Consider the following 20,789-nt stretch of genomic DNA (forward strand, 5'->3'; position numbering starts at 1 on the left):
GATTTTTCTGGAAGGGCACATACATTTTGGGGTAGAAAAAGGTATTTGGGAGGTATTTTATAGCACATTTTGGACCAACTGGCCTGAACAGCGCCAACAGGAAAATTAAAAGCTACTATAAATATGTACATGGCTTTTCAACCTCAAAAGCTTTACAAACACATACAATATAAGCTACCTGTAGACTTCTCTTTAGCACTTCTGTGAAATGCTGCCATCTCTAGGGAACAGCGTGATGGCTCAGAGCACAAAGCAAAACTACTCAATTGGTTAGGACACAAATAGTAGAAGAATGAGAGAAGAAGTGTGGTCCCAGATCTAACTTCTTGAGTGACTGAGCAATTCATTAGTTTCTCTGTGCCTCAGATAACCAGCTCTGTAAAATGGAAACACCACCAACACCACCACCCCCCCTTCCCTACAGAGGTGCTATGATGAAAAACACTGAGCTGCTCAGGGAAGCCATAAAAGTACATATCAGCCATCCTGGGTCAGACTACAGGTCCATCTAGCCCAGTGTCCTGTCTTCCAACAGTGGCCAACGCCAGATGCCCAAAGGGACCCAAGATACACAAGGCAGAATATTCTCTTCTACTGACAGCGCAAGCAAGATTTGTATGAATGTGCAATATGATTAACCAAATCACTTATGGGCTAGAACACGGTGTTAACATGAACACAGCACACAAATGAATTTCTCTTGGAGATGCACACAAGGGCCACTTCGTAAATCTTTATTCTGTTGGGAGAAAAATCCCACTTCTGACAGCACAAAATGAGCACATGCCAATGGGAGATGTGCATTCAAGTCCCTGTACTTTAACACATAAGGGGGAATCCAAATCTGTTTTGCAGTGAACGTTTCTGCCCGATATCCCTTACAAGGAAGCTGATGTTTTAAATTTTGACTGACGAAACCTCTACATGCTGACATGCTGCAGGCTAAAAGAAAGAAGCCAATCTGAGCCCAGAACTGTGTAACATTTTAAAGAAATTACTGCATACTCAAACAATGGAATATTTGTCAAAGTACAACTTGATCACCAGAATTCATCTGTTTTTCATAACGACGTTTGACCTAAACTACACTGACTGAACAAGGTAGCCTGTGTTTTCCAGTCTGGAAAATATGGCTTTTCTACTTTTTTATTTTATTTTTAAAGACCACACTAAGGAAACACTAGTTACAAAATGTCTGTGGCCCAGAAGACTGAAGTGCATTAGGACTTAGAGGAGGATGATGAACAATGATTTTTCTTTGTCACAACAGCAAGCAGCTAGTCATCTTCAGGTCATATTTCTGGCAACCTAACCTTGTTTCAGCTACCCTACAAGGAATGTTTGCCTTATTTGTATGTCAGATTTCATTTTTTCCCCTCTATTTCCAGTCTTCCTTTACTTTTCTAAAGTTATTCCAGCATCCCGAGGTCATGATGAATGAAGACAATAGTGTGGGGTTTATCGCACGATGCTATTTCATAACCAGTTTTAAATTCTTCGTAATAGTGAGCTGGTGTAATAATGCTTCAGTCCTCAAGAGAGAATCATTCTTCCCATGAGAAGAGCCATACACAAAAACGTGAGGCGAGGGATGCAGGGGAGGTGAAAAAAGGACAATTCTTTCTCAAGAAGTGCACACTGGAAGGAGCTTGGTCTTGCCTACTTCAGGAAAACCCCTTGCAAGAATTAGCAAAGAAGGATTCATTTGAGTAATGATCTTACTCTGTACATAGTTCCATTCATTTCAAAGAGAATACTCACTGAGTAAGGTAAGTACTTATGGTGAAGTTGCAGAATTAGCCCATAGGTACAATGAACAACAAAACCAAGGGGCATAGCGGGGACAAGGAAACATCTGCAAGGCCACAGAAAAGGACAGAGAGAGGTATAATATTTTTAGGAGCCCCTTAGTTCCAAGGAATTCAGGTCATTTATTTTGTCCCTGTTCTACATTTTGCCTTTTTAATAACTACCTCGTCATAGAATTAGTCATCTCTAGCAGACAAACTCTACGTGACTCTGCGTTGCCTGGAAACAGGCACTGGGAAATATGCCACTAAAGTGGGAGAACTTTGCATTTGGAAAAAAAAATGTTATGACATTAAAAATGGCTTTATTTTAAGGTGCCTTGGGTAAAAAGGGTCTCCTTTATCAATTCAACCGCAGGCTCTGAAATTAGCAACGCCATCCGTTTCACATATTGTCTTAGTTTCATACGAAAGAACATTTACTTATTTCCAAGATTGACAAGTGGCATTGCAAGCTTGGAAAATCTGTTAAACTCGCACATTTGTTTTACTCTCTTAACCAGGAGCTCTAGGGAAAGAGACCTTGCCACAAAAGTGCGGAGTTTATTTTATTTTAGCAGGTGTGCTGCAGACTATTGTCTTCCGTGCACAGAGCAGAAGGCAGTTGTGCAAACCTATCCGGCAATGTGCGCAAACCCCACTGTTGGAATGAGAGGGGATTTCCGTCTTCCTGACACATGAAGTCCTTAGTCTCTCTGCTGAGAGTGCCAACAAGTGGGGCTAGTTAGTTCCAGTTACTATGATGGTTCTTAAATACACAGGAGTGAGACAAACTTGCCGCTTCAGGATTTAGGCTGAGATCACATACAGTATCAATTTAATATTAGATACTCCTCTGTCAGGGGAAGGACTTGTGATCTACTAGTTGTTTTCCATCTCTAGGACTTAACCCACAGGCTGTTGCTCTTTCAGTTATATCCAAAGTAGGCAGAATTCAGACAGGCAATCTAGATATTTCATAGACCGCTGCTGACCAAAAAATGGACCTGAAGCTCAGTAGTTCTCTAAAAGATGGCACCTCCTACTCAACCAATCTTCTCCTGGACCCATTCCCTGTCAGCTCTGCTTCCTTTACCAACTTCACAGAAAATTTGCTCTTTATTAACCCTATTATCATTGCAGAACCAATACAGTTTATAGGGTGAAGTCAGAGTCCAGGACTCCAGGTTGAATGGAGAATGGCAGGCGCGAGGGGAGCAGATTTATTAAAAACCATACTAGAGAAATTTTAACAAGGTTAACACTCTACATGAAAAAGACAAAGGGTTCCAGGAAATAAGGGAGATGAGAAAGAGCACTAAGAGTATGTCTAAACAGCAACATTATTTCGAAATAACTTAGCCCACGTCTCCACAGCAAGCAGTTATTTCACAATAATGTTGAATACTGTCAAGCTGGAGGACTTCTTACCCCGACTCCTGTAACCCTCATTGTACAAGGAGTAAGGGAAGTCGGAGGAAGAGTGCTCTATTTCGAAATAAGTGCTGTGTAGATGCTCCCTATTTCGAAATAAGCTATTTCAAAATAAGATATGCAATGGGCGTAGCTCAATTTGTGTATCTTATTTTGGGTTAAGCCTTGCTGTGTAGATGCACCCTAAAGAGCCAAACACATAAGGGTTAGAATCAGCAGTATTCTGACAGAGAAATGTGGCTTTCATCAATGAGGTCTTTATACGCCTCCGCCCACCTGCTAGAGAGCAACATTTGGAGGTAATCTCAGGATACCAGCCTTTTTGTTCTCCTCCCTCAAAAAACAACATGCAGATGGGAGTAATTATGGGTTTGTAGATAACAGTCAGGTCAGGAGCTAACAATGGCTAGTAGAGGAATAGCTGGGGATAGATATTACATATACAGATGACACCACCTCAGGTCACTTAGCTCATAGGATGGAGTCATTTCCTCTACCCTATGTCTATTTGGGCCATAAACTCTCTAGGGAAGGGCCAATGTTTTCCTGTTTGGATATCACCACATTTTCCCATTCAACAGCATAAACAACGATGTATCATGTAAGCTACAGCAGTTCGGCAGGATTACCTTAGGAGGCATGTTTGGGTGCCCTGTGCTTCCAAAAACAGGAGAGATCGCTGAGCACCCAAGATTTTTTTTTTTAAGGTGATAAAATAAAAGGGCATTGGACTTTCCAAACAGTGGCTGTGCATGGCACACAATCCTTGGGCTACAATACCCTTCCTGTGATGCCCTCAATCTGCAACTTTCAGTATTGTAGTCACCATCAGAAACATGTCTCCTGTGGCTAAAAATTTGCTCCTTTTATTCAAAAGAACAGGTGCTACTTTTATACTGCGTTACACATGTGGAACACTTTCATCCTGAAAGATCCCAAACCATTTTAAACTATGTGCTACAGCAATGCTGAAATACAACTACTTCTAGAGCGAGACGGCATTAGAAAAGCTGGACACAGTATAGTAGGCAACAAGACGATGTGGTTTAAATCCCTGGTCTCATAATTTCTCTAAAATCTTAAGTGTTCACATGTGGGACTTCTAATTTTTAAGGTTTTATCCCACCAGATCCACAAATAGTAAACCACTTAAAACCCATATTATTAATTTCAGAAGGTTAAAGAGATGAGTCACTTGTGCCAGATTTTAAACCTGTGGTTCCAGGGAGCCTAGGTTTTGCAAAACTTAATCAGCCTCCAAGCTATATGCAAATTTAATAAACATACTGCAAAATACATGACTGAATACATATGATGCTTCTCAGATCAGATCTCAGAGTCTGTGCTCTTGCCTTACATCATCCATAAAACATGACCAAAGTAGACCACCAGTGGCAAAGTTTGAGAGGAGTTGGTATTCAGAATATTACATCTCTCTCTCATATTCCAACACAGCCATGCCATCAGAGAGCAGGGCGCTTTGGTGCCACGCTCTTGGAATGCAATGGCTTGGTCTGTTCTTTGTACATGCTGTGCTTTATTTCCACATTCTCCTGAACAAAGGCATATCCCTCTGAAATAGCGGGTGTATGCGTCACGAGAATGTCCCCTTCCTGCATAAGGATGTGAAAACACATTGAGAATTAACGTTCAGCCAGCTCAAGAGTATTCAAAACAGGATGACAATAATTTCCCAGCTAAGGTACACACAGGTATTTAAACTCAAGCTATACACGTGGCAGAAAAAAGCAATGGCACAGCTATGCACCACCCAATTCTGTGCGGTTCCCAGAAACATGGTGGCTCATTATTTCACAGCCCATTTTAGGGATGGATGTTTCTGGCCAGCACGCTACTAGTCTCAAGACTTTTGTACTTCAGTACAAAATATATTGCTTTAATAATGCAGCTAGTTGGACTGCACTACACAAACTCACATTCATAACTTTCTTTGCAAGACCATTTAAAAGGTTCACACTTTCCATTCACTCTGCTCGAATAAAAAGTCTCAGAGGAATAGCTGTGTTAAGCTTACAACTTTAAAAACAATGAGTAGTCTTGTGGCACCTTAGAGAACAACAAAAATAAATATAGCATCATGAGCTTTCGTGGTCAAAACCCAGTTCAGCAGATAAGCTCTACTGAATAAAAACACCCTTAGGAATCCAGGGTACCAAACTTCTAGGTACTTCAAAGTAACACAATAAAACATGGACATCATATATTCCCGATTGGTATTGCTTGCTACACGAAGAGAGACACACACACAGACATAGGATGTAAAACATCCTGCTAAATGAGTGGGCTGACAAAACTCCAAAAGAATTTGACCCGAGTTTCATTACTGGTCTCTCATGCTCACAGGCATGGAGCCCCATCAAAGTAGGGGCAGTAGATCATAGTCGTTCCCAGAGAAGAAGGTAGTCTCCTAAGCTATGTCTACACAACAGCATTATTTCAGAATAACTGATGTTATTCCAAAATAAAGAGCGCATCTACATTACATGCCTTTATTTCAAAATAATGTTGAGTTGGAGGACTTCTTACTCCGACTCCTGTAACCCTCATTTCACGAGGAGTAAGGGAAGTTGGAGGAAGAGTGATAGAACATAAAAACGGCCATACTGGGTCAGACCAAAAGTCCAACTAGCACAGTATCCTGTCTGCTGACAGTGGCCAATAACAGCTGCCCCAGAAGGAGGGAACACAACAGGTAATCCTCACATGATCCCTCTCCTGTCACCCATTTCCAGACAAACAGAGGCTAGGGACACCATTCCTACCCATCCTGGCTAACAACCACTGATGGACCTAACCTTCATGAACCTATCTAGCTCTTTTTTGAACCCTGTTAAAGTCCTAGCCTTCACCACATCCTCTGGCAAGGAGTTCCACAAGTTGACTGTGTGCTGCATGAAGAAAAACTTCCTTTTGTTTGTTTTAAACATGTTGCCTATTATTTCATTTGGTGACCCCTAGTTCTTATATTGTGGGAATAAGTAAATAACTTTTCCTTATTCATTTTCTCGCACACCAATCACAATTTTATAGACTTCTAACCTATCCCCCCTTAATCTCCTCTTTTCTAAGCTGAAAAGTCCAAGTCTTTTTAATCTCTCTTCATATGGGACTCATTCCAAACCCCCAATCATTTTTGTATTCTTCCTTCGACTTCCTGCTGTGTAGACAGCACCAAAAGCTGAATTAAACTATTTCAACTTCAGCGACACAATCGACGTAGCTGAAGTTGCGTAGCTTAATTCAACTGTACCCTGACTGTGTAGTTGTGCCCCTACTGTTAAACATCACCCACAGCTGTTTAAGGAGTGGTTTTGCCCCAGCTGTAAAGAGAATTTCAACAAGGGAAGAATGGCAGCTCCAAAGTAGAAATCTAAGGGTGTAAGGAGAGGTTTAAAATGGAAAGATCTTCCAGTCAGAGAGAATCTTTTCCCTTACACTTGAATGGAGTTTTGTCTGAGAAAATAAAAACAGTAGCAGCTGACCTTGTTCTCACTCTAATCCAGTATGATTTCACACAGCTCTTCTCAGATCAGTCCTCCTCTTCGGCACTGGGCTCCATCACTGTGGTGTTTGTCAGAGTGTTCTCTGGATGTTTGCGAACTCCCTGGATCTCACAAGTTCATCAAGGTCAGGCGCAGGACATAAGCAACACAGAAAGTGGTGCTGGGGATTCCAAAAACGCAAACTACTCCATACTCTGGACCACTTAAGATGAATAATCTCTAATGATAAACTATTCTCCTAGTCCTGACCCTATATCTCCTACTGGGGCAATTAAGAGGGTGGGTTAACCCCCAATGTGAATCTGAGATAACCGAATCAAGAGAAAACCTTAAGTTATGCTTTAAAGTTTAAATGTATACCCAAAATATAGTCAGTATATACAATGAGTAGTCCTGTGGTACCATCGTATCATGAGCTTTCTCCAAACGAGCTGGAGCGTAAGTGGGTTTTGCCCACAAAAGCTCTTGATACGATCTATATTTTTGTTCATCTCTAAGGCTGCCAAAGGACTAGCATGGCGACCTCTCAGACTTTTTGACATAGGCAATTGGACAGATAGGTCAGACAGACAGAGTTCTGTAAATAAATAACAATGGTGATCACCCTGAAAAGGACTTGAAGCCCTGGGTTAATCAGGCTCTGCAAGTTCTACCTTCAGATGACCAGGAGCCCACGTTGGGGAAATTGCACATTCCAGCTAGATTTAGGAGGTACAATATTGTATTACCCTAACATGGCTGTTTTCCCAAACTGAGGACTCTGAGCACCCATGCTGTCTGCAATCCTATCCAACGAGCTTAGAATGAATTCTGATTTCTTTGCTTCTTCTTTAATTGAAGTCAAGTTGTAACCCCGTGGGTAACAAGGTCACAAGGTTAAAAGAGCAATTTGACAATTGCAAAAAGTTAAATCTATGGCCACTACAGACAGACACTATCCAGGGTCCATTAGCACGTAGTACAGAGCAGTTATCACCGGTCACTGAGACCAGTTCACTCGAATGGCTTTTCCTGTGTCCTTATCAACCCAGTGCACAAAACATCTCACCCACAGCCTTTCCCTATGATCTCAGTGCCATGTTTACAGCTATCTAACTCCACCAGGCACCGGTGGGTCAGCCAAGTCAGCAGACAGTGAGATACGCCAGAAGAGAACGATGGGACAATCTGCAAAGCAACTGAGATGAACTAGCACTTAAAATATTTCTTGAAGGAAAAAATTTCCACTGAACAAAAGATACCTCAGGAGAAAAGGTCACACTTTTCAGTAGCTTTACGCTCCCAAGAACACAGTGGAAAGGAACTTCATAGCTCTGATCTAGAAAATACCGTATATACTCAAACATGAGCCCATTCTTTATAAGCCGACTATCCCCCCCCCCCCCCCAACCCCCACACACACACACAAATTTACTGAGGAAAATGGTAAAAAAAGTCCCTGGCCCGCTTATAAGCCGACGTCAGCTCTGCCGCCTGCTGCAGGTCCGGCCAGTGGAAGAGCTTGCCCAGAAGCAGCTGTAAGGGGGCTGCCTGGCCCCCCAAGGCACACCTCAGTGTGGGGCACCAGGACACAGCCGTGGGGCACCCCCCCCCCCCACAGGATTCCTCTGCCTCCAGCAGGCTGTCCAGCGACCGCTCCTTCACCCCTTCAGCAGCGAGTAGGCGACGGACGTGACCTCCTGCTCCAGCAGCAGGAGGCTATGGGGTCCTTGCGGGCAGGCATCAGGGCACAGCACCTTGGCCATGGAGGAGACATCCGTGGGTGCCTCCTGATCCTTGAAGAAGCAGCAGGTCACTGTCTGGCCCTCGCTCTCCAGCACCCACCACAGGCTCTCCCCTTCCCTGTCCTCCTGCAGCCGTGAAGCCCGGGCACTGGGGTGGGGCTGACCTGGGGCACCTCCCACTCTAAGATGGGGCTCCCCCTGCCCTCCTCCACAAGGTCCCTCAACAGGCGGCGGGTCAGTGGATGGATTTCTGAGGCGGTCTCTGGCTCCAGGGCTTTGCTGGTGCTGCCAGCCTTGTCAGGGCTGTTCCTGCTTGCATCTCCCCAATCCTTGTCTGGGAGGACCCGGCTTCTCCCAAGTCAACCCACCAGCCCTGAGCGTTTGGACCTGAACATATGACAGCTTGGGGCTGGGATCAGCAGGGGGCTGCTTCTGTTGGTGGGGTGGTCCCAGCCTCGCTGAGTGCAAGCCCTGTGCACGCTAGCCCACCTGGAATGGCCGCCCCTTGCAGTGCAGTGCATCAGCCTCCCCCTGCTAATCGCCGGCAGATGGCCACAGGGTTGTCATATGGGGGAGATGGCGGTGAGGGGGAGCAGGAAGGGCATAGACCATGCTGTGGGGGGCTCCGGAGACTTGCCTGGGGGGTGGCCCAAGCAGTCACCTGCAAGCATCCTGCGTAACCCGGGAAACGTCGAGATGGCCTACAGGGACTAGCAACTCCCAGCCACTGAGAAAGCAGCCAGAGGGTGCCGCTGCATCTCAACCAGCAGCCCTGCCTGGAAAAGCAGCCCCATCAATGGGATCACTTTGCCGTGAATAAGGATGTTAAACTGCAATTGTCTGGCTAATCGTGTAGTCGATACAATTTGTATCGACTACACAATTAGTCGATAAGGGACCGCTCTGCCGAGACACAGCAGGGATAGTTCCAGGAGCCGCCTGCACTACGACTTCACATTTTAAATGCGGTAAGAACCGTCGGGCTCTTACTACCTTTAAAATCCAGAGGTGATGTGTCCTGGACTAGTGCAAGCTGACACTGCTCGATCCAGCAGCCCCTGTTCACTGCGGCTAGCCCGCTCTCAGAGGCAGCAGGAGAAGGGGGGCGAGTAGTCGATTCTCCAGTCGACTGCTCGCTAACATCCCTAATGCTGATGTAAGTTTACTGTGTTGACCTGGCGTAAGTGACTGATCTGAAGAAAGGGGATGAGATGAAAACAGAAGCACAGCTGAAGGCCTTGTCTACTGAAGGTTTTTTTTGTTTGTTTTTTTTTTTAACTGCAGGCCACTTGTTTTTCACCCGTTGCTGTTCCCATTATAGGCTGGATCAAAGCACAGGGACTGTCCACACCCATCTTTACAAGTGCATAAAGTAATTTGAACTCACTGGCAATCCATTAACTTGAGGTAAAAAGAGTCTAGAGAAGACAAACCCTAAGCACATACTGATTGTGTGTGTCTTACAGTCTTCAGACACGAGCCAGCCAGCCTGGGTCAACTGACTCCGTTTAAGGGGCTTGCCCTTGTACTCTAAAAACAGCTGTGAGCCTTGCTAGCTCAGCTCTCGACCCTTGCTTCTGCATGTGAGCCTGGTAAACATACCCAGACACCAATATTCACTGCCTGAACTAGGGCATTTTCTGTACACCAAAGCCATAGGTTAAACCGCATCACCACTAAGTACGAAGCAGTGCTTCAAATCGGGTTTACCAAACCCAAAACCATTTTCCTCCAGTCTCCTTTATCCAGAATCTCACGTTCATCAGCCTCTTCCATGCAGATTCCTCTGCAACCATGGCCCATAAATACACTGGATATTTGTTTCTGTGTCTCTGCTGCTAAGTTCCCGGTTTGGAACAAGTACCCCTCCCTCTGCCTTTCAGCTTACGGGAAACATGACACAGTAACCAATTTTCAGTTGATATCATGTAAAAGCAAAGCAATTCCATCGCTTGGGCTCGAAATCTAAGACTGCCAACAGCTCTACAGATGCCGTAACAAAAAAACAAACCATCTAACCCAAACCCCATCTGTCCTACTTTACTTTGGATAGTGATCAAAACCGCTTCTGTGCTAGTTACAGCTGGGTGAGGGAAAACCTAATAGATAATAAATATGAATGGTAGACTCATTTTGCCCAAATACTGTAGCTTCATCTCAGCGGTGTAGTGTGATTCAGTACCCAATTCCGCACATTGCTCAATTACCTCTGGGAAAATATTTGACAAGAAAAAGCCAGTCACGCAAGTAAGTTGCAGATTTACAAACTAACTGTAAGTAAATGTCTTCACATTCATTGCTGCTATACAGAAGGGGGGTCTGTTCTGTTATTTGTGCATGTCTGGCTGGGGATTCACTGTGGCCGAAGGATTACAACAGAGGAGAGGCAGGGGTCAGTTTTGGTTCTCTCACTGAATCCCTGTGCTACCGAAGGCCAGCTGCTTTGCTACGTCTCAGTGATGATGCCTAGGTCCCCTCAACACGCTAGTTCGTTTTTTTCATGCAATGCCAGGATGTGAAATATTAAGGTCTGTGGTACCCAGAGATTCCTACCCCATCCACTAGGTATTGTACAAGCATATTGGAAGAAGGTGTCTGTGTCCCTGACCCAAACAACGTTCACAATAAGCCGGTAAAAAAGGAGGGGGGTTCTCCACAAACACCATTTTTATGCGTCTTTGCCACTTTTTTCCTTTTGATTGTGAATATTTAAAGTCGTATTTATCTCCATCTGACCCCCAAGCCATTATTAAAAGTCAGCCAGTTTCTCGGAGTAAAGGACTGCTGACAAACAGTCCCATAAAGCATCCCTATCAGAGCCTGTCTCCCCTAGCTCTGTTACCAAGTCAAGGACCAATTCTCAATTAACCACAGCCTGACCCTTGCTCACTTTCTTTCCCTCCCCTCTGCCCTTCCTGCAAAAGTTCAGCGCTTCCTGGAAAAGTCTCACTGCCTGTTTGATATTGTACTTCGCTTTAGTTGCTGAAGGAAGGATTTACAGGTGCCTGGCCCCGTCTGCAAGACCATGACCGAAAGCTGACCCCATGTTACAATATGTGAACTCCTGCCCTGCTGATAAGGCTGGCAGATATGAGTTGGATTTTTCAAATAATCCTTTGGGAATTTATAAGCAGCACAGCCATAAAACTGAGGTGACTGGAAGGTCGATTTCACTAGAAATAATAAATATTGCAATGTTTATTCAAACTAGGCCTTTGTAACTGCAGGCCAAGCACTTAGATAACACTATTGTAAATGACAAATATTAGGAGGTTTGGGGAGCTATTATATTATGAGCCTTCCGTCTGACTCTGATGTGACCATTTCCTTTGGTGCTCGGCCAATCCTTGATATTGTTCAACACTAGCTGGGCCTAGAAAGCCAGTTCAGGATTCAACCTCAGGTCAGGAAAAGGGTAATTTTCCTTGATGCCTGCTTGCCTTACTTCCCTGCTCTTGCTTTACATGCATTTCTGCTTGAAAATTCTGCCACGCAGTTTCTCTTTCTCTCACTTCTTCCAGGCCTTTTGGCCGAGACCCTGTATTGTAGGAGTTTGGTCTAACAGGCTCAGCAGAGGACTAAGAGAAGACCGCCTGAGTGCTATCCTCTGGCGATTCTAACGGGCCCAAAGCTACTTTGGCGGCCCCAGAGCCTCAGGTTTTTTAAAACTGCTGGACCCTGAGATAACTGTCGCATTTGCCTCACCCCTTGTCGGTGGGCCTGTCTATCCCAGCACTGTCACCGGCTCCTTCTGCGACTTCATTGCCTCAGGTTTTTTTCATCTGTCAAATGGAAACAACAGCTCCCTGCCAACCCCACAGGGTTAGCGTTTACAAAGCATTTTGAAGATGGAAAGTGCTATCGTAGTGCTAAGCATTAATATGTGACCTAACAATTTCAGTACCTCAGAGTGCTTTACAAACACTGGGTCTCTATACCGATGTGACTGGTAAGAATAGGAATAAGAACAGCAACAACAACTACAACCCCCACCTCTCACACATGTATCTGTGGGGGGACTGTATTCTAACCCCAGAAGAGAGGGGGACGTCATAAGACATGACTTTTCCCATCTCAAGTTCTGTGTGAGCACCTCAAAGAGGCTTATGGGGTACTCACCTCTGGAGCATATGGGCTGGTTAGCGGTTGGCTTTCAGCTCCAGCAGAAAGCAATCAAACAGCAGCATGGGACACGAGCCTAGAACCTGTTTCTAGAAGTAGCATTTCTCTAACATACAATAGCCATGTTCTATATCTGACAAAGGATGAACACTATGCACCAAGTATGACGGAACCCAGAATATAACGTCAGTCTCGAAGATAAAGTACTTACAAACTATAAAACTCTGGACTGCCACTGATACCAAAAATCTAATGGCCCATTTTTGCCCCCTGCCTAATAGCATTACATATGCCCTTCTATTAAACAACTATATGCAAAGCTACAAAGACAGTCTTTGATTTTGCTTTAATAAATATACATATACACCTATGTATAACTGAAGTTTTTCTAAATCCAATGAGACTTTGAAATTTACCAAGGGATCCAGATCATGGTAATTTTCCTCTTAGCGTGCTCCCCAAAGCATGTTTCCAACATCTAGCATTTTATCTTTGTCCAAAGATACTTGAGTACACCAAAAAGAACACATTCTGGGTCAGTTAACATTTCGATGCCAATAAACTATCATAGCATTGTCACTGAAGCTATATAATTAGTGACAGATGAAGACATGAATGCGTTAGATGCACATAATTATGATTCCTTTCTTTTAGCAAATTCATTCACGGGTATTGCTGAGGGGGGATGGGCTTTAGATCAACCATAAAAGAAACAATTCTCTTAGGCCTGGCTACAGAACAACAAAGGAGGAAAAGCTGCTGGATTACATGCAGAAGCCATGCACTCTTAGGCCACTTCTACACAGCAGGGCTACAGCCAAAATAAGCTATGCAACTTGAGCTACATCAAATGCATAGCTTAAGTCGAAATACTTTATTTCGGCTTTTGGCGCTGTCTACACAGCAGGAAGTCTGAGTTAGAGCACTCTTCTTCCGACTTCCCTTACTCTTCATAAAGTGAGGGTCACAGGAATCAAAGAAAAGTCTTCCAGCTCGACATTATGTCAAAATAACTGCTTGCTGTAAACGTAAGTTATTCTGACATAAGGCTATGTCTACACAGCAGAGTTAGGGTATGTCTACACTACCCTCCTAGTTCAAACTAGGAGGGTAATGTAGGCATACCGCACTTGCAAAGGAAGCCTAGTTCGAACTACCTAGTTCGTGCCCCGTGTAACCGCGCTGCACGGGGTTCGAACCAGCGGGGTTTTAAAAATGACGGCTCCCCGCTTATGCAAATGAAGCCCGGGAAATTCAAATCCCGGGCTTCATATGCAAGTGCGGTATGCCTACATTACCCCGCTAGTTCGAACTAGGAGGGTAGTGTAGACATACCCTTAGGTACTAGCTTGGGTTTAGAGGTTTCTCTAGCAGCTAAGAAAGTTGAAGCCCTTAGGGTCTATGGATTTCCAGTTTGGAAGGCTCAGATGATTTAGTGCACAAGTCTGAAAATTATGAGTGTCTGGCACAAGGGAGTAAAGATGGAAGTGTGACCCATGAAGGTCTTCTTCTCCACTCATGTTGAAGGGAGTAACTTTATCAATACGCAGGAAGGCCTGGAAAACCAAATTTTGTCTAAACCTACAGAAAGGAGACATGAATTTTACTGGATATTAAGTTGACTCCTTTTGAACAGAGAAAATATTTAAAATTCTAGATCCATCGTCTCAAGTGTGTACAGAAAATTAACTAAAATTGCTGATGATCTGCCTATCTTGGGGTTTTATACTGCCACACATCACATCAGTATCTCAGTGCCTTCTGGACTTCAGAGAGTCTCTGGCTCTTCTCCCTTTTCAGAATAAAAACTCTTATTTTGTCAGCTCATTGATTTGTGTGTTTGTTGGTTACAAGTTTTTATCTGGGCGGGGGGGTTAGGGACATGTTTGGGTAAATAAGAATGCTAAGCAGTAGGGTTTGTTCGGTTGTTTTTTTTTAAACTGTTATAGGAAGGTTTCTACCACTGTATCTGATGAGCAGGTCACACTTTTTTCCCCCCTCTTAATATACAACAGTGATCAAGAATAGACTAAAATGCAGCAGAAAATGCACTTACACAGCCACTAAAAAAATGTTGATTTTTTCAGGACAGATAAAATGGCAAAAGTCTGACTTCTAAAAAGCTGAAGCCCAGACTGTAAGATTGTCAATTTAGTTGCATGCTATAGGATTTTAATGATGAGAAATTCTCCAGTCTTCAAAAGACAAAGATGCAATAAACCACCACCACCACCTAAAATTGCGGTCTGTCTTGATCATTCAATAAGTTACTTTGCACTGATATTTCTATTAGTTTTGATTAAAGAAGATTTATTTGAGGGAAATATATTTAAACTAGAAAAACATAGCTAGCTCCTTATAAACTCCAAAGCCGTCATGGCTGAAGAAAATGTTGGTTCATGTGTCTTTGCAGTCTGCTAATATAAAATAGTTGTTTGGTTTTTACTCAAAGTCCTTTCTCTACTGTGGCCTCCCGATGTTGCCCTTTGTCATGTGCTAATGAGGTTCTAATTTTACTAGCTACTGCATTTTCTCTCAAGGTGAATATAAGCGGGCACTAATACTCCTTACGCAACAGCACCTTTCCAAGAGCGTCTACATGCATGTAAGGCACTGCACCTCATCTTGCCATTCAAAAATCAAGCCCAACTTTAGTGCCATTTGTACAAACTATGCGGTAAAAGCACCACTGCAGACCCACTTACCAGTACAGAATAGATGTGCAAGCATCGGTACACCGGCGAGAAATCCACCAAATCCTGAGCACCAGGTACCTACAAAGACATAGAATGGAAAAGAAGAGGCTTAACATACAATGTACACCTTGGCTTCAAATAAATTACAGTGTGTGGGAACAGACAGTCACTATAGACCGGATACTGAGGGTTTCGGTTACTGAATGAATTTCAGGCGTTTGTAAGTACAGTACAATGCTTGGGTTTTTAAAGAAGCTATGATCTAACAAACTTATGTTACACCCACTCTGAGCATCTACCTCTCTGAAAAACACAGTCAGCATACCCTTCTTTGGTCACCTCAGCAGGGAGGCCAAAGATGTGACCATCCATGGTTGATAAATAAGCTGGTGGCCCCAGATAAGGGTTGAGGTGTGTTGACAACTGTCCCCGTCTTGTCCTGTGCCATAAGTGGGCAGCGGGAAGGTACTTTCTCCAGGATGTATAATTTGGCATTGACACTAAATTCATGTAGCCATTTTTTTTTAATTGCTTACTGAACTGGCCACTGACCACACCGCAGTGCTTGCAGGCACAGCTGGTGACCCACAGATGAAATATTTTCATAATGAAATGGAATAGGATGCGAGGAAGCAGGTGTGAAACTGATCGACAAGAGAAACTCTTACAAAAGCAGTCCAAAATTTTTTTAATCTCTATTTCCCTTAAAATATTAAAGCCCAGACCTAAACAACATACTAACTACTACTCTCGAACAACTTCAGACCCCACTCTTGACATTAGGTGAAGATTTAAACTGTTTATATACAGCATTTTTCAGAAAAGCATGCCCAAGCAAGGGATGTAATAGTGTAGTCGATTAACTGATAAGCAAAAGCTTAGAGGTTAATGCTATAGACTACACGTATTTCCTTCCCTCCCCAGCCAGTAAATTTTTTTAGCAGGCTGGCCAGCAGCCTGGCTCAGTCCTGGTTCGCACCGGGTCCAGGACCTACCCTCGTTGTGGCTCTACATTTGAAGTGTATTAGGAGTCACATGGGTAGGCAGCCAAGCTCAGTTTCGGCTCACACCAGGTCTGGGAACTCAGACATCCCCTAGACAGGGGCTGCTGCCACCCCATGCTGCTGCCTCTATCAGAGGACCCACCCCCGGGGACTACAGAATAGTCGACTAACCAATAAGAATTCACGAGGCTACTCGACTATTCAATTCATCGATATTTAACATCCCTAGCACAAACACCACAGAATAGCTGTTTTTAAAAACACATGCATTTAGGCGGCAGTGTTCAAAACCTTTACCCTCTCGTGCAGGTTGTTAACCTGAGATGTACTTAATCGGAGGAAAAGAACAGACTGTTCCCTTCACACACATCTCCAACCCTAAAAGCGAATGAAGTCACACGCCCAGCCTTTTGAACTCTTTTCAGACTCTGTCCTCTGTATGCTTTTGCACGTACAAAGTATTTGAAACAAACCATTATGGCAAATTTAAAACACTGCCCAGCAATCTACATTGTTCTCTGCTGCACTGGAACAATACATTTATTGCTCTCCTAGCAGTTGTTAGCTTCCCCGGGTAGTTTCTTGCGTAACTTTCTCCACCACCCGTCACAAAGACGCTGGCCATTACAGTATGTACACAAACCCTACTGGAATAATAGCCAGTCGGCAAGAAACACCCCAGAAACTGAGGTCTGTCCTACCTCATGTTGCTTACAGACTTCTGCTGCAATACAAAAAGCAAAGCACAGCACGTATACTTTGTGATGGAATGCCACATACTGGCAGGAAAAGGAAACGAACGATCCCTGAAAATCACCCCTGAATAGCTAGATGAAGAGTATTTTAGACTATGACGTAACTAACACCACAACCAACACATCTGATTGCTCAGGGTTTGGAATCTCTCTTCGTTGCACTTGTTAGCTTGCGTTTCTGGGGGCTAAGAAGCAGCAGAGATTTTTCTGAGCTTGCAATGAAAAGAACCTACAGCCCCCTTTAAAATAAAAAGTGCCACTCCATTCTGCTGTCAACACCTCAGACTCATCTCCTTTCTCCATGTCCACACAAAGACAGTGTAGTCATGTTTAACCTGAAATTTTCCTTTCTACAAACAGTGAAGCCCACAAACCTTAACACTGGGTCTTAGGCACACTTGTGTATGGGAGGGGCAGGCAAAAGCATTAGCCCTTTCTGCAGCCCAAACTGCACTGTTTAAAGAATAGCATCACGTGGGTTAGTTTCTAACTAATAAAAGGAAGTTCTTCTTCACACAGCGTGTTGTCAACCTGTGGAACTCCTTGCCAGAGGAGGCTGTGAAGGCTAGGACTATAATAGAGTTTAAAGAGAAGCTGGATAATTTCATGGAGGTTAGGTCCATAAAAGGCTATTAGCCAGGGTATAAAATGGTGTCCTTGGCCTCTGTTTGTCAGAGGCTGGAGAGGGATGGCAGGAGACAAATCGCTTGATCATTGTCTTCGGTCCACCCTCTCTGGGGTACCTGGTGCTGGCTACTGTCGGTAGACAGGACACTGGGCTAGATGGACCTTTGGTCTGACCCAGTACGGCCGTTCTTATGTTATGTTCTTATGTAAGACTCAGGATTTTAGATGGCTTAACCGTTATAACAAATCCTTAGCTCTGAAACTGGTATATGTCGACTTAGCTGACAGCTAAGGAATACTCCGCTTTTTGTCTCAAACTTGTCTGTAAGAGGCTGTATCTATGGATATTGCTAGTTGTAGAAAGTTTTGAAGTATGGCTACATCTTTCTGTTTATCAGCAAGAAAAGAGCCACCGATCTTTTAGGCTACATCTACTCTGCAATGCTATTTCAGGATACCCTCTTCACAGCAAGCCCGTTATTTCGAAATATCACGGGCTCGCTCTTCCGATATCCCTGTAAAACCTCATTCCACGAGGAATAAGGGCAGTTTCGGAATAGCGGGTTATTTTGAAATTTGGCACTGTGTAGACAGCGCCAAAGTATGAAATAAGCTATTTTGAGCTACGGTGCTGTGTAGACTTACCCTCTCTGTGCTGCTGATGGGAATCTCTAAGAAAACTTTGGGAGGCGGTAGGGGGGAGCCTATTCATGTGATTACAGGTTGAAGCGCTAAAATCCGGGACACATTGGTCTGGCCACATCCGTGGGGAGGAGAAAGGGCCCACTCTGAACAAGAAAGGCCAAGAACACCCAATCTAGAGCAGGCTGAGAGGTTCGAAAAGCATCTGAGGCACGGCATTAGGAGACCACTGCATGGGACATTTCTGAGGAATAAATCTCCACCACAGAAGTGTGCTGGCCACCAGGCCTACTTGCTAGGGAGAGCCCCACTAAGGAGTGGCCATGGGGAAAAGCCCGTTTCACTGTGAAAACAGATGGATAAGTGGTTGGGAGTGAGTCCTGAAGCCTCTTGCTATCTTTCTCTAGGCTGATTCTGTGGCTGCCGGCTCAGTCTCTCTTCAGAGAGTAGCTGTAGGTCCTGGATTGGCTTTTGTGCTGAACCTGGGCTTCAGTTGTGGAAAGTTTCAGGAGGTTTCAATCCATCTGCCCTTACACTACTGTCCCCTGCATGGGAAAAGGTTGAATTGGCACTTCTCCCAGGGTGTGACTAGACTACACCTCTCTACTGACAGATGTAGATTAGGCATGTTGAAATTGTTAATGAATCTGGGATTTAAATATCCCACGCTTCATTAGCATAAACATGGCCACCGCTTTTTCCGAAACGGAGCTTTTTCAGAAAAAAACCAGCAGTCTAGACGTGGATCTGTCAAAAATAAACCCTTTTTTGACAGATCCCATAAACTTCAGTTTTTGAGGAATACAGGCTCGGTCGAAAAAGGGTTTATTTTTCGACAGATCCGCGTCTAGACTTTTTTCCCCAAAAAGCACCATTTTGGAAAAAAGCGGCAGTCATGTTTATGCTAATGAAGCATGGGATATTTAAATCCCAGCTTCATTAGCAATTTCAACACGCCTAATCTACATCTCTCTGTCGATAGAGAGGTGTAGTCTAGACGCAGCCCCAGCTTCTCTGTCAGGGCGCACTTTGATTCCCTGAGAGAGGCAAGTCTAAACGTCATCCTTTTGGGGGGAAAGTGACATGCTGGAGAAGGTATCGAACTCTACTATGCACTCCGCAGGGTGGATGAAGAGAAGTGCTAAAGGAGAATTTTTTTCCCTAAGCCAATGTCTATGGCTGCTTGCCTGCCATGGCTCCTTTTTAAAGCTGCAGTTAACCCTAAAAATACCCAATTAATTTGACTTGAATTTGGACATGCCAATCCAGAATGCTGGATACCCTACACTTGGTAGCAAGTGGTTTGAAGTCTGCCTGCCTGTGAGTGTGGCCACAAAAACTGGAAATTTCCACTACATGCATCTGATGAAGTGGGTCTTTGCCCACGAAAGCTTATGCTCCTACACTTCAGTTAGTCTCTAAGGTGCCAGAGGACTCCTCACCGCTTTAATAAAAACTTGGGGAGGTCTTCAAGAGCAGAGGGTAGGCGAGCTTTCAACAAGGAATGTGTTTGACAGTCTCCAAAGCTGCATGCAGGCTGAAGATCCAATGTTAAGACTTCATTGAAGAACATGGTATAATATTTTACTCATGTACAATTCCCTGGAATATGTAATGGCTGCATTTCACTATGCTTCCTCCCAAATTAAAACAGTGGCATTTGCACTAACAAACTATTGTTTTCTTTCCAAGCAGCAATTCTGTCCTCCAGTGGAGGAAACCCGATTGAGAGAGTTAAACACACTTCCTCGGTCTGCTTCTTTGGAACTGCTCTCTCCAAGGAGTCAGCAAGGAAACAAACAGGAGCGGCATTTTATATTCATGCTTCATGACTTTCAGTGGACTGACTACACTTTATTTATTCACTTGCTTCTGACAAGGTCCCTAGCCCCTGTCATTTTTATTCCCCCTCCCTCTGGGCATGCTTCTCTTCCGCTGCTGATTTCATCACCAAGGACAGCAACCGCTCTTTTTTTCCTCTCTCAATCTAGTTTCTGCACAGACGTTAGGTCAGGTTGCCAATTAAAACCAACAGCCTTCCAAAAGGTATCATTACACCAGCAACAAAAGCTTGTTTACTAAGAATCCAAACAAGAAAGATCCTCAGTCTTCCATGAACCTGCCAATGCTAAACCATTCCCTCCTGTAGGCTGAGGGAGTGTTCTGCCAGTCTAGAATCATTGTGCTAGGAAATGGAGTTGCCACTCCTTCCTCAGAGAGATTATTCAACTGCATTATAAACAGAACCACTGGGAACTTTCCCCGCAAGTTCAGCCAAAATTTTCCTCTTCCTTAATTTCATCCCTTTCACCTGATACACTAGCTTTGTTTTCCTAAATAATTCCTTCCTCCTCCTTCCTATTTACAACTTGCAGATATACAAGGGGTCCCTGCTATAAGTCGCCGCAGTATATGCCCATTCCACACTAAAGCCATTGACGTTTGTAGGAACTGATGCATTATAAGTCCTCCCA

At 44.0% G+C, this 20,789-nt stretch overlaps 1 protein-coding gene across 5 annotated transcripts in view; it reads right to left on the reverse strand.

Moving 5' to 3' along the window:
- EXOC6B (exocyst complex component 6B) overlaps positions 1-20,789 on the reverse strand; it is a 461,000-nt gene that overhangs the window by 221,777 nt on the left and 218,434 nt on the right. For all 5 annotated transcript variants that reach the window (XM_075931045.2, XM_075931047.2, XM_075931048.2 and 2 more), the window contains exon 8: positions 15,297-15,365. In XM_075931045.2, the coding sequence (XP_075787160.1) occupies positions 15,297-15,365 (69 nt within the window). The remainder of the gene's footprint in view (positions 1-15,296; positions 15,366-20,789) is intronic.

The sequence above is a fragment of the Pelodiscus sinensis genome, chromosome 4 (genome assembly GCF_052426305.1).
Source record: "Pelodiscus sinensis isolate ZL-2025 chromosome 4, ASM5242630v1, whole genome shotgun sequence".
Lineage (NCBI taxonomy): Eukaryota > Metazoa > Chordata > Testudines > Trionychidae > Pelodiscus > Pelodiscus sinensis.